General features: G+C 28.1%; 3 protein-coding genes across 3 annotated transcripts; 1 reads left to right on the forward strand and 2 right to left on the reverse strand.

Annotated features, from left to right (window-relative positions):
* Positions 1–511: 511 nt before the first annotated feature.
* LOC145187024 (high mobility group-T protein-like) lies at positions 512–4,079 on the reverse strand. The gene is made up of 5 exons (XM_090078675.1): positions 3,944–4,079; positions 2,897–3,611; positions 2,377–2,633; positions 1,913–2,164; positions 512–1,409 (listed from the first exon to the last, which is right to left on the reverse strand). The coding sequence occupies exons 2-5, from the start codon at positions 2,904–2,906 to the stop codon at positions 1,278–1,280; spliced, it is 651 nt and encodes a 216-aa protein (XP_089934801.1). The 5' UTR covers positions 2,907–3,611; positions 3,944–4,079; the 3' UTR covers positions 512–1,277.
* Positions 4,080–8,443: 4,364 nt separating this feature from the next.
* Positions 8,444–15,796, forward strand: LOC145183705 (transmembrane 9 superfamily member 3-like). The gene is made up of 13 exons (XM_090078666.1): positions 8,444–8,661; positions 11,569–11,764; positions 11,850–11,954; positions 12,054–12,071; positions 12,643–12,728; positions 13,226–13,300; positions 13,449–13,526; positions 13,637–13,768; positions 13,927–14,093; positions 14,270–14,851; positions 14,953–15,036; positions 15,140–15,216; positions 15,322–15,796. Exons 1-13 carry the CDS (start codon positions 8,581–8,583, stop codon positions 15,387–15,389), a joined length of 1,749 nt encoding a protein of 582 aa, XP_089934792.1. The 5' UTR covers positions 8,444–8,580; the 3' UTR covers positions 15,390–15,796.
* A 329-nt stretch (positions 15,797–16,125) lies between these two features.
* On the reverse strand, positions 16,126–19,840 carry LOC149891641 (uncharacterized). Its single transcript, XM_090078682.1, has 3 exons — positions 19,683–19,840; positions 18,401–18,627; positions 16,126–18,229 (listed from the first exon to the last, which is right to left on the reverse strand). The coding sequence occupies exons 1-3, from the start codon at positions 19,738–19,740 to the stop codon at positions 18,101–18,103; spliced, it is 414 nt and encodes a 137-aa protein (XP_089934808.1). The 5' UTR covers positions 19,741–19,840; the 3' UTR covers positions 16,126–18,100.
* Between the last annotated feature and the right edge of the window lie 47 nt (positions 19,841–19,887).

A 19,887-nucleotide genomic window follows, 5' to 3' on the forward strand; every position in this document is an offset into this window, starting at 1 on the left:
AAGTTAAATGTATTTTATACAATTTTTTACAAATTACACGGTATACCTTATTGAAAATTGTTTCCACTGAAGAACCTATTGTTTTATCTTTATAGCTACAAAATAATTATTTTGATACAAAAACAAATTGAGGGCTATATTTTACGGCATCAATATCTTTATATCCTATTTGAAAAGCGGAAGAACACGTTCCATATCAAACAACTGTTCATCGTTTAAAATTCCAAAATACTCTAGTAACAAATTTTAATGTTTAAAAAATGCGGAACAGTAAATTGAGTGGCATTACAAGATTTTTCAATTTTTTTTTATAACTCTCAATTACTCTTCTTAGTGCATAGATTCTTCACAAGATGTGTTCGATAAAGTCTTGTAAAGAATCCACGTACTAAGAAAATAATCGAAAGACACAAAATTGGCTTTTAGAAATTAAATTTTATTATTAATGACTAACATTACCAATCTAATTGATAACACACAATAAAGAAATTAAGAGTTTTCAAATCGCAGAGGAAAAAATTTGCTGATTTTTTTAATATCTATATTAAATTTCAAGTAAAAAACTAAAACATTTAAATTTCAACTACAAATTTTGTTCTGCAAATTACAACATCAAACGAGCATTTTAAGCTCCAATAAACAACAACGAACAAAAGCGAAAACATCAGGAAAACAAAAAAATCTTTCAGATGAAAAACTAGAAAATTGAGAAATGTTTTTCTATTGGCGTATTCAGCTAAATGCGCGAATAGTCGTTTCTGTGACAGCGGCAACTACCGCTTACTAAATAAAACTAAAAAATTACACTAATCGCAAATAGTTTTTCATCAAAGTATTCTATCCAAGTTATTTTAGGCAAATATAAAATGGTTTATTAAACTAGATTTAAATATAAAATAACATGAACAGTTATTTTATTTTTTGTGATTAAGTTAACTAATGTTTAAAGTATGAAATAATAAATAAGACAATATATTTCTTCAGATAAAATGCCAAAAAGTTGCCTTTTGCTGGAAGTATAAAATACTCAATAAAAATCACAACTTTCGAACAAGCTAAATATCTTTCTGAAGCCTTAGTAGACTGGAAATGAAATTAAAATGCATGCAAAAGATTTAAAAGTATAAATTACAATTGTTCTATTGCACATGAGCTACACTGAAAAAAACAGTGTAAGAACACCGAGCATTGCAAAGTTTGCAACGTGGTTGCTTTAGTAACCCCCATCAATGTTTGATGGCAGGCACTATTTACATTAGGAGGAAGAATTTAAGAGATCAATCAGAATCTTCATCTTCACTTTCTTCCTCAGAATCATCTTCAGATTCATCAACATCATCAGATGATTCTTCTTCAGCCTCTGTAACAACTTTCTTTTTTGGTGCAGCTTTTTTTGGTTGCTCTGGGTTCTGAAAAAAAAAAAGATCAAAAAGCAACCTTTATACAATACTGTAAAAGAAGTAACTTTTTTTAAAATTATAACTGCAATAACTAAAATAATTATAACTATTAATAGTTATTAAATTAATTAGGCATTAATGATATTAAACGCTGCTTTTTTACATCCATCAGGTAACAATTTTAAGTAAGGAGGCCATAGCAGCTTTAACTTGTAACTTAAGTTATTATTGAAATAGGAGCAAACAAAACAGAAACTTGTAACAATAGTTTCCTAAAACATTTTTAAAGGATGAAATAATTTTAAAGTGAAATGTAAACATAATTTAACAATCAACGCAAAACATTTTTTATTTTACTTTCTGTCTGTATGCCATTCACTCTGAACACTATAAAAATCTCACTTAACATGAAGATCATTAAAATTTATTTTTAAAATCTTAAATGTTTAATATCAGATTAAGTTTAAAATCTAAAATAAAAACCAAATTATAAACATTTAAAGAAAACTTACTTTTGCTTTCCATTCCTCCATTGCTTTCTCATACCTTTGTTTGTCTTTCTGAACCATATCATTATAAACTTTCTTTTCATCATCTGTCATTGACCGCCATTTCTCACCTGCAAGAGCAGGTATCTTTTCACCTTCTAGTAAAGCTTTTCCTTTCATTTGCTCACGAAAATCATGAAGAAAAAAAAAATAAGCCGTTTGACATCTCTTAGGTTTGTTGGGATCTTTCCCCATTTTTTTGTCTAAAGCTTCTTTCTAAAATTAAATTCAAAGCCATATTAACTAAGAGTAAGCATCCCTACATTATATTCTACTAAAGATAAAACTGCATATTAAGTAATTTAGTAATATTTGAATAACTAGTTAGCTAAGTGCTCCACAATATATTTTTATCAAGGTTTTTATTTTAAATACATATAAAAAAAATGTTCAAAATGTCAAGCTTGAATATTTAATGTCAATTTTACCTCTTTTAGATATCTTGCTTTATCTATATTGTATTTTTCATAATATGGAGCTTTTTCACTTTCTTTCATTGCATTCCATGCTGTTCCACACATTTTAGCAACCTCATTGACTTTATTTGTAGCTTTACCTTTTTTTTTTAGAACCAAACGATAGTCTGATACAAAGTATATATAAGCAGATGTTGGTTTCTTAATTCCATCACTAACTTTTTTAGACTTTTTTGCTTTCTTTACTGGAGATGCAGCTTTGCGTTTAGCTGAAATAAATTGAAAAAAAAATTTGAAAAAAAACTAAAAATTTTATTACATAAAAATAAATATATATATATATATATATATATATATATATATACATATAAACACACACACACACACACAAGTGTGTGTGTATATATGAGTATATATACATTTATGCATACATATATATGTATATGTGTATATGTATGTATGTATATATGTATGTATTTATGTATGTAATTACACCTATATATACAGTTTTTAAAATTTAAAAGGTACTCACCACTTTCCATGATAATAATCCAGCAGAATGAAAAACAAATACAACTGCTTTTAATTCAAAAATAACCCAGTTTTCGCCTTAATAAGAGAGGTTGTTTTTAGCGAGAGAAAAGCTACGGGCCAGCTAACTTATGAAAGGACACACCGTAAAAATTTATGATTGTCTCCAGACTCCAATTACCGTTAAATTTCATAAACACGGTTAAAAAACTTAGCCGTTTACTTTATTTACGAATAAATATTGCTTTTTTTTCTATTAAAAATTTTTTCGAAAAAAAAACAAAAAAAACTTTACTGATAAATAAAAACATAAGAAACTACTTTAACATATCTAAGGCTACCCCTAAAGACTTATGGTTTGTAATAAATTTATATTATTTTAAAAATTTACTCATGCATAAAATCACGACTTTTTCAAACCTAAACTCATTCAAGTAATCGTAAAACTCTATTTAAATATGAAATAATTTTGACATTCTCACTCTTCAAAATGTTAAAAAGTCAACGGTTCTAACAACGAGCATTCCCGTTATCGCAAATAACTGAGAAAAAAAAAAAAATTTCTTAGTAAATTGAGTGTAAATAATAAATGAGTTAGCATTAGTAAATTGCCTCCATAGACATAGATTTTGTGATGCCAGATATGCAGTGCTTCTTTAAATGTTTTCTCCCGTTGAAAATACTCTGTTCAAAGCTGTTATTTCATCCCGTTTTCGCTAAATAAACAAAGTATACATAATCATCACAACTCACAACTTAATCTCCGTTAAATAAACCACCTTAAATCACTTAACTCAGCTATGAAAAGGAGTGTGGTGCATAAAAGCAAAAAAGCATCCATTAAATGAAGCATAATTGTTAAACTATGTTCGCCATAACAATTACTTAAAAGTTCAGTTTGTTTATTACATTAAGTTTATTAAATATGTTAATGGGTAACATTTACTGCACTTAAGTGTGTTATCAAAGATTCTCTTGTACCATTTTGTTTGGACTTTGTTCAAATCTACGAGAGAACAAAACAATAATAAAAACTTTTTCCACTTACTGATAAACATGTTCCACTAATGACGTAATGTTAATGACTACTTTTAGTAAAACATTTTATGAAAGGAAATAAAACTTAATTTTAAATTAATAAAAGAATTCTTCGGCCTTTTTTTTTTTTTTTTTTCGTTTTGTTTTCTATTTAATTAATTACGACAAGTTTAGTGGAAACATTATCTGATAAAAAGATTGAATTTAAATCATTGCTTCAAATCCGTATGGATTTGAATTTTTTTCTATCGTTTTTTTTTCAATTTTATTTTCTCTGGTTTTTTTACTTATTGGTTCTTTGTAGCTATATATTCACATTTGTTTTGTATAAAGCGTTTTTACATGTCTTTCGGCATCTTTTGCTTTCTGATGGCAGATTGCATAAAGTTATTTTCCCGAACTTCGGTGGAGAAAATATTTAGATACGTATTTATTTGGAATAAAGCTACGAAGTGTTTTTTCTTTTCTTTTAAATGCCATTTGGGTATCTAATGACTGCTGGAGTGCATTAAGATTGAACAATACCCATTTAAAGATACCCATTCATCAAAAACTGAGATTAAATTAGTTTACGTTTTGTCCATTTCCTAAAGCTTTAAGCACATTTCAAAAAGTAAAAATTGTTTTCAGATAATTAATAGTAATAATGATGACGATGATAATAATGACAATGATAATAATAATAGTAATAATGATAATAATAATAATAATAGTAATAATAGTAATAACAATAATAATAATAATAACAATAATAGTAATAATAATAATATTAATAATAATAACAATAATAGTAATAATAATAATATTAATAATAATAATAATAATAATAATAATAATAATAATAATAATAATAATAATAATAATAATAATAATAATAATAATAATGATGATGATGATACAAAATTTTAAAATCATTTTAAAAAAATATTGCGCATAAAGTAATCATGCCTGTCATAATCGGCTAATAAATTTCAACACAGCCGTGCTTCCTTTTAAAAGCAGTTTCTAAAAAGCTTTTTTTTAAGCGGAAAGATCATTGTGCATTTTTAAAGAAAATGCTTAACTTTAGGAGTATTCATATCATACTGAGCTTAAGTGAACTTTAATTATACTAATAGATTTGAAAGAACTCAAATAGTAAAGTATCTGTATGTGGTTATGTATATGTGGGCGTTATAATATTTACCTATTTTATCTCCCAAGCAATGCAGACAGTTAATCTATGGATAAGTCGGTTCAAAGCGTTTGAAACCTATTGGGATGAAGAAGTATTGAGTTATTTAAGAACACATCCAGAAAGATATATAAAGAAAGTGTCTTTTAGGAGGTTTCACATACCTGTTGGAACAAATACATAACAATAATATTTCAAGTAATTTTAAGGCTTCTGGTATCTACCTATTCGACAAAGATGCCATTCCTATTTTACTTTTTGCCAAGTACCATAGTATTTTTTTTTTTACCAAGTGCCATAGTAAATTTACTTTTTGCCAAGTAGTTGTACAAGTTTTATCAAAATAACTCTCAATTATCTAACAAGCAAATTTATGAACCTTTTTGTAGCAATTGGATACAATTAAAGGTCTGTTTTTCGTAGGATTACGATTCTGAGAGAAAATGTCTTGAAAGGAAACCTGGAAGCGGTAGACCGGTTAAAGCGACTAAATACGAGTCGCCAGATCATTTGGTTGCACTCAGCAATACATCAGCGCTATTTTAAAACAAATATATCAATATTAGGTGTTACAAAAATCTTAGAAACCTTAGTTATCCGAAGTACTGAAAAGAGCACCAGTCCAAAGTGAAGGAAGCTTCTTGAAAATTATAGATATCGATTTCGTTCTTGATGACGAATCCTACTTTACGCTGTTCTATTCTTGTCAGTCTGGAAACAATCGTTTTTACTCCGATGACCAAAAAAATAAAATAAAATAAAAACACCAAATGATATTAATTTTAATTTTCAGTCGATATTCGAAAAAAAGTTGCTTGTGTACCTATGCATTTCGCCTAAACGAGTCTTACGTCCCATTTTTATTCCGAGTTGGTAAGCTGTGAATTAAAATGCCTACTAAGAATGTTGCATGTAAAAGTTTTAGGAGCCTTTTTTTAAGAAGCCACTGGTGGCAACGTGTTTTGGCCAGACTCGGCGAGTTCTCACTGTGCTCAGCAAGTCCAGGAGTACCTCAAGAGCCGAAACATTAATTTTGTATCAATAAATATAAATCCAGCTAATTTCCCAGGCACGACCAATTAAAGATTTTTGAGGAAATTTGAAAGAAAAAGTGTATGAGGATATTTGTAAGCCAAAGATCTTTAAAGTTTGAAAAATAAAGTAATTTTGTGCATCAATAAAATGGATTTGAATGTTGTACAAAAGCATAGTGAGGGTGTGAAGACTTAACGACATTCGTCGTTATGGTGATATTTAATTTTTTTTTTTCTTTGTAACTTGAAAATTTAGATTTTTTTTTTTTTCATAAATTTTAATCATAAATTTCTGAATAAAATTGACTTTTTTATGTAACTTTAAATTTACCGACAAATTTTATTTGCTACCCTTTTAGTAAACGGACACATTTGCTTTTAGTGCTGATAAAAATTCGTTTTCCCGCACTAACTTGTGAATTTGTCGATCGATTCTGAGTGTCGTTTCATGCTTAGCTCCTGATCTTGACTGATTTTTCACATATCTAAAGGTTTTATACTTTTTAATCAAGTCGCTGATGGTTCCTAATGCCATTCCAACAGCTTCTTGTATTAATCTGAATAGTTTACCTTCGCTTAAACAATTCGATAATAAATTTCACTGAGCTTGCGACCATTACTAGGTTTTGACTCTAATTCTTGACGATATTAATGACAAATAAAATAGCTTTGAAAATTATCAGTCAATTATTACAGATTACAAAATATTTAAAATTCTTTTTTAAATTATCTCTTTGAAAACTTTGTTTAGTAATTATCTTTCGTTGAGATTTTAAAACCCCTTATGAAATCGTTCAATTTTGAACAAAGAAAGTTAATCAACGTAATTTTTTTTTCTGTTATTTAATATTTAGATAAAATTTGGTTTCAGAGAAACCAAAAACGTATTCATCAAAAACTGATTTTTTTCTGAAATAGCTTGTCAAAGATTTTTTTCACAATAAAAATTTCTCTAACTATATATATCTTTCAGTCATTTTTTAATTTTTCTCCGTATTTAATTCTCTGGTGCTCTGTTAAGGATTACGTTATTTATTTCTATACTTCCTGATTACAGTTTTGATTTTATCGTTCAAACCGCTAAAAGTCAGACTTTTTATCAAATTATTAAAAACTAAGAAATACTTTCGAACGTTTCTCCGTCAAATTGTCAACGTCTAGAAGTAAAATACATTCATTTGTTTCTGCTTTAAAAATCTACCACGTCAAACAATTTAACTAATCAAATTATTGCTTTTAACAACCGATTGAAAATAAAGCTTTTTTAGTTTGTTTTTTCTTTTGTCTCTTCACTGGAATCAAAGCTTATACTCAAAATTGTTTTAAATACAATCTAATTGAAGAAAAAGACCGTTAACGTTGACGTTTCACGTCAAATAAAGAATCGATAAAAAAGGTTTTCAAAACATTAATAGCTATTAAATGGCGCGGAACAAATGAACGATAAAAAAACTTAAATCCAGCATCATCAATTCAGAACGATGCAACCAAGAGTAGTTCTAAATCAATTAAATTTTCTTGTAGCTTTTTGAAGTAATTATGCCAGACATACTGCAAAAGTTGCTTAACAATAAATCAGAACAAATATTTCTGTCGCTGCATACATACATACATACATACATACATACATACATACATACATACATACATACATACATACATACATACATACATACATACATACATACATACATACATACATACATACATACATACATACATACATACATACATACATACATACATACATACATACATACATACATACATACATACATACATACATACATACATACATACATACATACATACATACATACATACATACATACATACATACATACATACATACATACATACATACATACATACATACATACATACATACATACATACATACATACATACATATATACAGTGCCGGTTTTAGCACTACCAGCGCCCTGGGCGAGATTTCTACGGCGCCCCTAGCTCAATTGAACCCCATACAAAAAAAGGCTAAATTTCGCCCCTTTATATTCGGCGCCCTGGGCCATCGCTTAACCCGGCCCTACCCTAACGCCGTCACTGTATATATATATATATATATATATATATATATATATATATATATATATATATATATATATATATATATATATATATATATATATATATATATATATATATATATATATATATATATATATATATATATATATATATATATATATGTTATACAAACAAATTTTTTGTTTTATCTAGTGGGCTTATAAAACCGCTGAACATTTCTTTCGCCGTCGTGGGCGCTTACAATATACGTGGATAAATAAAAAACTATCAGAAGAAGAGTGGCACCATCCATGGTGTCTTCATGTCTGATATCTTTTAGTTAACCATAATAATCACTAATTTCAACGTTTGTATCACAAGCATCGTTCAATAACTACTTGTCGCAATATGAACAGGCTTTCTGTCATTAGTTTTGTATTTTTTATGTTATTTGGTACTACTATCAAAGCCGATGAGCATGATTACAAGGTACTCACTTTACATCTTGTTTAGATCATCTCTGAAACGAGATTTTGGAGTTAGCTAAATGTCTTTACTTAGGCAATTTGTAAATGTGTATATTTTAAACTAACTAAATGTTAAAGAATATTTTAGATTATTAAAATTTAAAGTTTCTATTGTATATTTGCTACCGTTTTGATAACAAAATTCATGATTTTACACAACATAAATCTTGTTTGCACCTGAGTTCTAATGTTATACTTATATTTGTTATCCATAAATTCTAGAACTTTATTTTTGTGAGACTGGTTATAAAATACTAATTGCCAAAACTAAAAAAAAAAAAAATTTACTTTTGATGTTTAAAGGCTTGAAAATTGAATCAGAAACCCATTTAAATTTGAGTACTTCTACAAATGTTTTTCCTGGATTTTTATAATTAATGGAAATTAATGTTAAATCTTAAAAAAAAAAACAATTGGTTATAAAGAAATTAACTATAAAATAAAGCAAAAGATTTAGTTATTTTATTATTTTCAAAAAAAATAAATCAAAACTTTCAGTAAAATGAAAGTTATACTTAGATGTAATTATAAATAAGAAGCAATAAAATGCTTAAAAGCTATGTTAGTATTATTATGATTATTATCAATCGTGAATATTTATACAGGATAAGCTTATTAATAACTGTTTTCCATAGATGTCCTGTTAAAATACAATGATAAAATAAACAGTTCAAAGATTAAAATAAAAACAATTGGTTAAAAACCTACAATATGTTAAGACAAGATATGCAATAAACGGATAAAATCTGTTAAATTGGAATTTTGACCATACCTTTAACATTTTCCTAAAATATCGAAGAAAATTTGCTACTGAAGTATTGTTTTTAAATTGAACATTTAGATTTTAGTTAAATGTAATATTAGCTAGTCGTGTAAAGAGCCACTTTTTTTCTTTTTTTAATGGTCAATGATTTTTGTAAAAATGCTTTTTCTGTCCTTAATTAGAATAACAGAAAACACTATAATTAGAATAACAGGCAAAAAAGCATATTGACTAAAAGATGAATTTTGGTTCAAAAAATAAACTAAAATTAATAACATCCAAAAAGTAACATGATCTGATACAATAAAAATCTGCTAAAGTAATACATAATTGAGATGTTAGCTAAAGTTAAAAGTTTTTACAAATGCTTTCTGTTATATTCACAAGCTTACAGGAATTTCTTTTGTATAGTTTTAGTAGCAAGAAATAATTTTGTTTTTAGTCTTTTATAAATCCTTACAAAGTCTGATGAATCACTCTCATCCATTTTCTTACCATATTCTGCAATTAGGTAAAATAATGAAAATAATGTTTGTTTTACCATAATTCGAATTGCACTACAATCTTTTTTGAATTCATCAATATTGCAAATAATATGGTTCGAGCTCAGTACTAAAACAAACTTCCACTACCTTGGCAGATAATGTAATGAACAGCTTGCCTACTATTGTCAAGAATAGGAATAGTAACTAAAAAGTGCCACCTATATGGAGTGAAACTATACATATCCTACTGTCCAGAAATGTAAATTTTGAATTCCAACTATGATGTCTGTGGAAATACTGAAGTATTGTTTAAATTACTGTTTTTGTCCCTTAAAATGCAAGATAAATAGATAACATTTCATAAAAATATCTTACATAGTTGATGGTTTTATTGATATTTTAATGTTCATTTTTATCTCATTTTAATACTTTTTGTCCAAAACATTTTCTGCTAGCAGACTCCTATTGTGTTTATTGGCTCCAAAATACTTTTAGTAACTTTTTGGCCCCTTAAGAACCATTTTTATATGAAATACCTTTCACCCAGACCAACCAGCTGAGGTTGGCATGACAAAAAGTATATATGAGTGATAAGCTTTCATTCAGTCTGATTCTATCTTTGGCAAAACAGACTAATTTTTGGTTCAAAAATTGTAATAGGTCACATGATAGACACATTGTTTAAAAACTTTCTCTAGGCAGATAATGGCGAATACTTTTCTATGATTGCCAGACCACACTTTAACAAAAAATATTTCACAGAGACATTTTCATTGTATTAATTTCCAATTGTTGATAAGTTTTTGACACTTATTGCCCTTGAACTGTCTGCCATGGTAAAAACTCCACTGAGTATTTAAAGATACTGGGGGATTGATTGGAATTCACCAAATTACTTTTAGGATCTGAAATGAATTTTCAAGACAACTTCACAATGTGGTGAAACATTCTCAATAGTAGAGCTGTGTTCAAATTTTATGCCAAATTCTTGCAGTGAGTAACTATCCCTTGAAGTGTCACCATTGCCTATAATTGAAATCACTCAATTGGCAACCAGTCATTTGAAAACTGGCATGGAACTTGGATTGAACCAATTTTGCACTTGATGATTAATTGACAGTCCTGATCAATTTCTTCATGCCAATGTTTGACGATCCTGCGTTAAAGTAAACATTGATAAGAGCTTTTGTTGAAAAAAGAGGTGTGATTGATTTTGCCTTTGTATCACTGGGACTTGTATAATTCATTAGATGTTTACTTATTTGATAGACAACACTCATTAACAATGCAACTTTAAACTTAGGACTAAAACAACTAAGAGTTTTTAGGGATGTGTCTTAATGTTGCAATTTTATTCATCAAAAATCACTTTATGCCTAAAATACTATAGAAATAGTAATTAATTAAACAAGAATTACTCATTTCACAGTTTTAGTCTCTGTAAGATTAGGTAATTAGTAAATAGTTTTTATTAACTTTTATTAAATAGTTTTTATTATGGATGCAGTTGTGTGCTATGATTTATTTTGTGGTATTGACCTGTGATCTTACATATAAATACCGGCTTTTATATAAAAAGAAATTCCGTTTTTAAATTTCGTTACACTTACTCTTGTTTCAGTATGAAGATGATGAGGAGGTAATTGTCTGGATGAATACAATTGGACCTTATCACAATAGACAAGAAACTTACGAATATTATTCTCTCCCATTTTGTAAGGGAACTAAAACTACTATCAGTCATTACCATGAAACACTTGGTGAAGCACTACAAGGAGTTGAGCTAGAGTTTAGTGGACTTGATGTAAAATTTAAAAGTATGTTTCTTATAATATTTCATAAAACAAAGTTTTTCAAAAATTAGTCTTTTGCAATTAAGATTAAATTTGTGATTAATTATAGATGATGTTATGCTTACAAGATTTTGTAGCGTAAAACTGAGTGAATCTGACTATCGTGCTTTTGAATATGCACTTCGCAATCGTTATTGGTATCAAATGTATATAGGTGAGAAGGTTTTACAAGATCTTTGAAAAAAATTTTTTTTTTTTTACAAATTTAAAAACTCTTTATATAATTTTTTAACAATAATTATCTCTTTTTTAGATGATTTACCAGTATGGGGTATGTATTTTGTTTAATGAATGTGTTAAAAAAAAGGAAAGGTTTAATGTTTTAGTTTAATGTGAAGTGAAGATTGTTTCCATCAAATCATTTTTTTTTTCTTGACTTTAGAACAGAAAAGTTCTGTACAAAACCAACATATTTGTATAAGTAAAATAATGTATTTCATAAAAGCTATTTAAAAAATTTTCATCGAGTATTTTTATAACAACTTAAGACGGAATGAAACAGTCTCCAAAAAAGATTATGGACAATTCTTAAATATGTGATTTTAAGATACACATCTTTTAATGGATATGCATAGTAAAAGCAAGCGACATGTAACATGTACTACAATACAACTTCAAAACTGGTTTTTATTTAAGTATGATTTTAAACGAAAAAAATTACTAGTTAGACATCTTACTATGGTGATATTCTGACGACACACAACTTATATTTGTAAATAAACACTGGAATTAAAAGAAATTGCAAGATAGAGTGTTTTCCTTGAATTATTTCTTAAGAGAAGTTGATGAAGTACATTTATACAAATTTGTGTGATAAACTAATAATGTTTTTGTATGCTAAGGTATCTTGGGAGAAACTGGAGAAAACCCTGAAGAACTTTTTATTTGGACTCACAAAAAGTTTGATATTGGATATAACAAAAATCAGGTAATTTTTTTTTAACATATGCAGTAAAGAGGCTTATCAAATGAATTTTCTGGTAAATTAGGGAGTATAATTTTTGTTCTTTTTTTTATCTGCATGATAAAGTAAACAGTATGACATAAAGTAAACGGTATGACATATAAAGTAAATGAAATGGTATATAAAGTAATCAGTATGTATATAAAGTAAATGGTATGACATATAAAGTAAACGGTATGACATAAAAAGTAAATGGTATGGCATATAAAGTAATCAGTATGTATATAAAGTAAATGGTATGACATATAAAGTAAACAGTATGACATAAAAAGTAATCAGTATGTATATAAAGTAAACGGTATGACATATAAAGTAAACGGTATGACATAAAAAGTAGGCGGTATGACATAAAGTAAACGGTATGATATATAAAGTAAACGCTATGACTTAAAGTAAGTGGTATGACATAAATTAAACAGTATGGCAAATAATTTTTTATTTATTGTAAAATACTTTTTTAGATAGTTGAGGTGAATGTGACAAGTGAAAACAAAGTTAATTTGAAGAAAGGAATGGAGCTTTCTTTTTCATATGAAGTAATTGAAGATATACCCAATAAAAATCTTTTCAATGCGTATCAAACAAATTCTTGTAAACCTATCTGCAATTATGTTATACTATGTTATTTTTAAAGATAAATGTGACTCTTAATTATCTAATAAAAAGATGAAAAAAAATTTTTAGGTTCATTGGCATAAATCTGATATAAGTTTTGAGGATAGATATAAAAAATATTTGGATCCTGGTTTCTTCCAACATAGGGTGAGACATTTTTTCAATTGTAGAAATTTTATGGTGTTGTAATTCCAATTTATGGCCGACAGAATTTGCTCTAACAAGGCAATCAATTTATTTCTCATGCCTTAATCTAGATACATTGGTTTTCCATCTTCAACTCTTTCATGATGGTAATTTTCTTAGTTGGCTTGGTAAGCATGATATTGATGCGAACTTTGAGAAAAGATTATGCTAGGTACAGCAAGGAAGATGATCTTGATGATATGGTTAGTTTTATTTTACATTAGTTTTTGTATTATTTATCTATGTTTTATGTAAATTTCCCCTTGAATGACATAACATTTAAAATAACATTTTAAGAGTAAAAAGTTGCGCCAGATGTTATTTTTGTGCTTTAAACACTTTGCAGTTTCTTTTTTGACAGGAGCGAGATTTAGGAGATGAATATGGTTGGAAACAAGTGCATGGTGATGTATTTCGTACACCTGTATTGCCTTCCTTGTTGTCTGCTCTCATTGGCACAGGTTATCATCTTGCTGCTGTAACATTAATTGTTACAATTTTTGTAATTATGGGAGATTTATATACTGGGTATGATCTTGTTAAATAATTAAACATAAATACAACCTTATTTTCTATAAGACTAATCTAAAGCTCTTAGTAAAATAGGTTCTGAAACAGAATATCAAGTGTAGTTTGCATTATATGCTTACAATTTTCATATGGTTGTCAAAAATATTTATTTTAATAATAATATTTTGTTTCAGTCGTGGATCAATCATGACAACAATAATATTTGTTTATGCTGCTACTAGTCCTGTAAATGGGTTTTTCGGTGGTGCTCTTTATTCAAGATTAGGAGGGAAAAAATGGATTCGACAGATGATTATAGCAGCTTTTCTTCTTCCAGCAGTTGTTTGCTCTGCAACACTGATGATAAACTTTGTTGCTATTTACTATGGTGCATCAAGAGCCATACCGTTTGGAACTATGGTGGCCATTACTGCTATCGTTCTGTTTGTTATTTTGCCCTTAAGTTTAGTTGGAACTGTGCTGGGTAGAAATATACATGGCCAACCAAATTATCCTTGCCGTGTAAATCCAGTTGTTCGCCCAATCCCTGAGAAAAAGTGGTACATGGAACCTGGCATCATAGTGCTCTTAGGGGGAATTCTTCCATTTGGTTCTATATTTATTGAAATGTATTTTATCTTCACCTCTTTCTGGGCCTACAAAGTTTATTATGTCTACGGCTTCATGCTATTAGTATTCTTTATTTTGGCAATTGTTACAGTATGTGTGACCATCGTCTGTTCTTACTTTTTACTAAATGCTGAAGATTACAGATGGTACATGTTCTCGTTATATCTTAATAAATGGTTTAATTTTAAAATCTACGTAATTGAAGTAATTGATCAAACTTCAATACTTTAAAATTTTACATTTTTAGGCAATGGACGAGTTTTTTATCTGCAGCTTCTACAGCTCTTTACGTGTACCTTTATTCGTTCTATTATTTCTTTTTCAAAACAAAGTAAGTTGTTTTGTAAAATACATCAGTTAACATCTATATATTAGTTAATACTAATATTTATACGTCAAAAGATGAATACCTTTTTGTATTTTTTTTCTTCTAGAATGTATGGTTTCTTTCAAATAGTGTTTTACTTCGGCTACATGGGCTTGTTTAGTATTGCGTTAGGTGTGATGTGCGGTAAGTTTTAATTAATGAGAAAAACTTTTTGTGATGGAAAAAAAAAGTCTTGTTTAGGTTACTAAATTTAGATTTCGAATGTTTAATTCCTTTGAATTTTTTTAGGTACGTTTGGGTACGTCGGTACGCGTTACTTTGTAACAAAGATCTATTCTACTGTAAAAATCGACTGATCGTGCTAGATTTTATATCGTCGTGGTTACACGGTTTCAACGAAATGAAGTTCTCATGAAAAGACTTTCATATGTTAAAACGCGCTGTAAGAACTCAAGAAAACCAGTGTTAAAAACTCAAATATTTTTTTATAGTGCAACCACTTCGTTCCCCTATTTTATGCTTTAGTTTGATGCTTACAAACTGATTCATTTAGTGGAACCTTAGATATATGTATAAAAAAACTTGTGGTTGGTAAAATTATTTATGAAAACAATTTCATTATTTTCCTGTTGATTGTGTTTGGATTTTATTTTGTAACGGTTTTTAATTTTCATTGTTAAATATGTGGTTAATATTTCTGTATCTCAAATTCTTTTCTAAATAAAACAATTAGCGCCATTTTTTAAAAAATGACGTCACAGTTCATTAATAGTCTTTATGCGGTGATTTATGTAGTGATTTTACAATAGTTTAATTCTTCTTTAGATAAGGCTTGCGCTATTTTTATAAGTCGACATTATAGTTCATTTATGATCAGGTTTTTTTGTTAAAATTTTGATTATTTTATACGAACAGTCTTCTATTGATATCTTTTAATCTGATTACAAAACAAATTCTATACAGCAACTTCATTTGTAACTATCGATTTCAAATTTTCTTTGATCCTAATCTTAATATAATGTGTTTCTTTTCAAGCAGCTTTTACATGCTATATCAGTGTTTCCAAAAATTTTTAGTCTACGCCTCCGCCCGTTTTTTTTTTTGTTTGTTTTTTACTTTCTGTATGAATATACTACTGAAGGATCAGCTACAAGAATGGAGCAACAGACAAGAATTGCTGCATCCGATGCTTTTTTTTAGCTCTACCACTTTTAGTGGCATGTTTATCATAGTTTTTAGCGGTCAATTGGTTTATTTTTGGGTATAATCATCTAAAGACCAGAATGATTGTGGTCTGGAATGTATGGTTACCCTGGGTTTTCTTGGAATTTTGAATGTAAATTTGACTTAACCATCTATAATACTTTTTTTTTTCTCAACTCTCAGTCTTATAAGCTCTAAATGATTGCGTTGGTATCTCATTTTAAAAGAAGTTATTCAAATTGAGCTCCTATAGACATTTTACAATTTTTAATATCTCTACTAGGTGCTTGCAGTGGTATTTCGTCATACCATGAACCCCCAGTAACATAATTTTGATATATTTTTAGAGTTGTGCAAAATATAGAAATATTTAAATTATAAATAACTAAATTTCCGGACAGTTTAAGATAAGTTAATCACTAATATTTTCAACGGCAAAATAAATTTAAAATATAGCATCAATCTCAAATACAGTATTTTGAACTTTACTATGCTTAAACTAAAAAAGAGAAGGTAAAAATCCATTAATTTGGAGGCGAATTAAAGCAGATTTAAAACACAAATGTGAATTGCATCGAGCATCAACCGCTCAACCTAAAAGACGAAGTGCATATTATTGATTGCTTTTTTTTTTTACTTCTAATGTAATGTATGTTAAACCCTGCTAACTTTGCATTGAATATATAAACATTACTTTACATGCTGGGTTAATCTTTGTATACTTTTATAAACGAGTAAACAAAAAAAAAGTATTTATTTTTAAGAATAAAAGTTTTTTTAGTGGTAGACAGAAGTCTTACGGATTCCTGCTATTTCTGAGAGATCAAGATTTGTTTGATTTTACGAATTTTGACTTAATGAGTCCAACAAAAGATTTTATAAAGGATCGTTTCAGAATTTTCTGATTAGAATAATACTTCGGAATAGTAAAAGTAGATAGCCGAAAAATTGTTCATTTGCAGCGAAATATTTCGCGAGGTTAGAATTATTTTGTTATATCTCCAATTTTAAAAGTTAGGAGAAAATGAGTTATTAATTTTAGCTAATAATAATAACTTTTAAAATACGCATTATTTTTTGATTTTTTTTCTAAATAAATTGCTTAAACATAAATTATATAAAGATAAGTTATTATTTCTTTAAAAATAAAAGCTAAAACTTTAAACAATTTTTACTTTTAGAAAAAATCAAAAACTTTCTCCCAACATTTAAACTTGGAGATAGAACAAAATAATTCTAACCTCGCGATTTGTAATAATTGAACTTTCTTATAGAAAAAATAAAAAAATAAAAATAAAAACTGAAGCATTTAAACACTAATCAGTAATTTTAGAAAATCTGAGAGAATTTTTTTCTAAGAGTAATTTCCCAATGGTTGTAGGGGAAGCTGAGATAGTCATCACTCTTTTAAGATGCTGGATACATAACTGATTTAAGATCTCTGGAAATTTTTTAAAATTAAATTAAAGCTTCTCCGAAAAAAAAGAGACCAGTCATTATGGAATCAGTTACCATGGAAAAAGATGTTTTAAGCTGGATGGAAATTATAGTGGTCACAAGAATCTGTTACCTATGCTTTATTTCTTATGATAGTAGTAGATGGATTTCTCAGTACTGCGCAGGTTAACTACGATATCATCTAACTAAAGTAAGAGATTCAACTCAAAAGAGATGCAAAAACTACGAGGAAAAATCTTTAATACTAAGGGTCATATTTTGCAAAAGCCAATAAATATAGTTTCATTTAATAAAACAACAAATATTAAAGATGCGGTTTTAGGGTGATGTTTTAACTTTTTTTAAAATTAAGTTAAAATTGCTGCTAAAACCAGCCCAAAATTGTTAATATTAAGCTAAATCAACATTACTTATAGCAAGTAAAAAATAACTGGTGAAAAATTAATGAAATAATCATTAACTTTAGAGATGATGCCAATACCCATGACGAATTAATTTTGAGTGTGTTACATAAAGAAGATGCGCAACACGTGATCTAAAAACGAAGCAAATGCATTTTATCCTTAATCTTAAAAACTTGTGCTCACAACTCCTCCTCCAAACTCCCTCGATACTTCATTGTAGAATAGCATTTAAAAGTCAAAAGTCTCTAAAGGTAGTTGACATACAACCCTACATGCTGAATGATATATATTTTTTTACATACCTTGCAGCGTACACTGTCTGGATGACAACCAGTTTCTTTTATGCATTTAATTGTTGCTATACAGTCTTTACCAATGGAAAGCTCACCGTTTGAACTAACAGATTCAAAGATATAACAAGACGAATTTAAAGAAGAGTTCTTGCAGCCCACTCGTTCTATTTGTTTTAACTCGCAATCTTCTAAAGATTTTCTACTTTCGCAATGATAACATTTTAGTTCGTTGCATTCTTGTAACAAAAATAAAACGATTAAACGGAACGAAGCGGTTTGAAAATAACACTTAAACTCAACATAAACAGAATTTTTTTGAAAACAAATGATCAACTTTTTTTAAAATTTAATCACAAAAGAAAACCTTACAACTTACGTTCTAAATCAAAGATAAAACACAAGTAAAATTAAAGAAAAAACAAACAAACAAAAAAAAAACTCAAATATAAAAACAAAGCTAAAATTTGAAGGGGGGAGTTCTGATGAACAAAAATCGAACTCACTTCATATTTAAAAACTGTGCTGCCGATTACTTATGAAACGTCACTTGCTGACATCCACTAGTTTAATCCTGGATTCTGACCCAAATGTGTTATAGAAAATTTTTTTTTTAAAAATTCTAAGTTGAATTTCATATGCATAAAAATCTCTTGTCAACATTAAAGTTTTAAGAGGTAAGTAGACAAAAGTTACTCTTAACTTGCTTTAGTGAATTAATACTCGGATATGCTCACTTCAAGTCCGCTTCAAGTACACTTATATGAAGAATGCAGAAAATCTAAATCAACAAAACTTCTGTTACAGTTCACTATGTTGGCTATCGATTTTTGTTCAAGAACTCTCAGTTTACACGATTATTAAATCAGCAATAAAAATTTGATATTATAAAAATTTGTTAAGACTCCAGCAAAACCACCCAACTTTTTTATTTACGATTGTTTTCATAAAATTAACAGTGAAAAAATTGATATCGTGCTGATTTATGACCTTTACGGGCCATCTAATAACCAAGAGCGCAGCCGGAAAAGTTAAAAATGTTGTTCACATTAAGTTTGGGAATTTTAAAAATGGTAGATTCAAAGTAAATTTAATATTTACGTAAAATGTTATCACTTATTTTTCTTTTTACTCCAATAACAACCATTAGACGTCAAAGAGAAAAAAATCAAGAAAATCTAGATCTTGATTCGTCAAAAATTTTAAAATCAGTATTTTTTGTATATTAGAAATCCACAGATTTACTTTTTTATTTTTAATGATAGCTTTTTATTTACTAACAAGCGTAAAATACCTGAACTGGATACGAAGAATACAAAAAAAGCCAACCAGTAGTCTCTGCGCATGTTCATTATGCCAACATTAAATGATTGCCATTTATCAAGCAAGATAAACTTTTGTTTTGTTGACACAAAAAGAAGGGGGCGACATGTTTTCGTTTCATATCAGACTTAACGCAGTGTTTATTTTGATATTACTGATTGTCATATTGGAGCCAT

Source organism: Hydra viridissima, unplaced genomic scaffold (genome assembly GCF_058129835.1).
Source record: "Hydra viridissima isolate aposymbiotic clone 2 unplaced genomic scaffold, HvirCarnegie_v1 scaffold_2, whole genome shotgun sequence".
Taxonomy (NCBI): domain Eukaryota; kingdom Metazoa; phylum Cnidaria; class Hydrozoa; order Anthoathecata; family Hydridae; genus Hydra; species Hydra viridissima.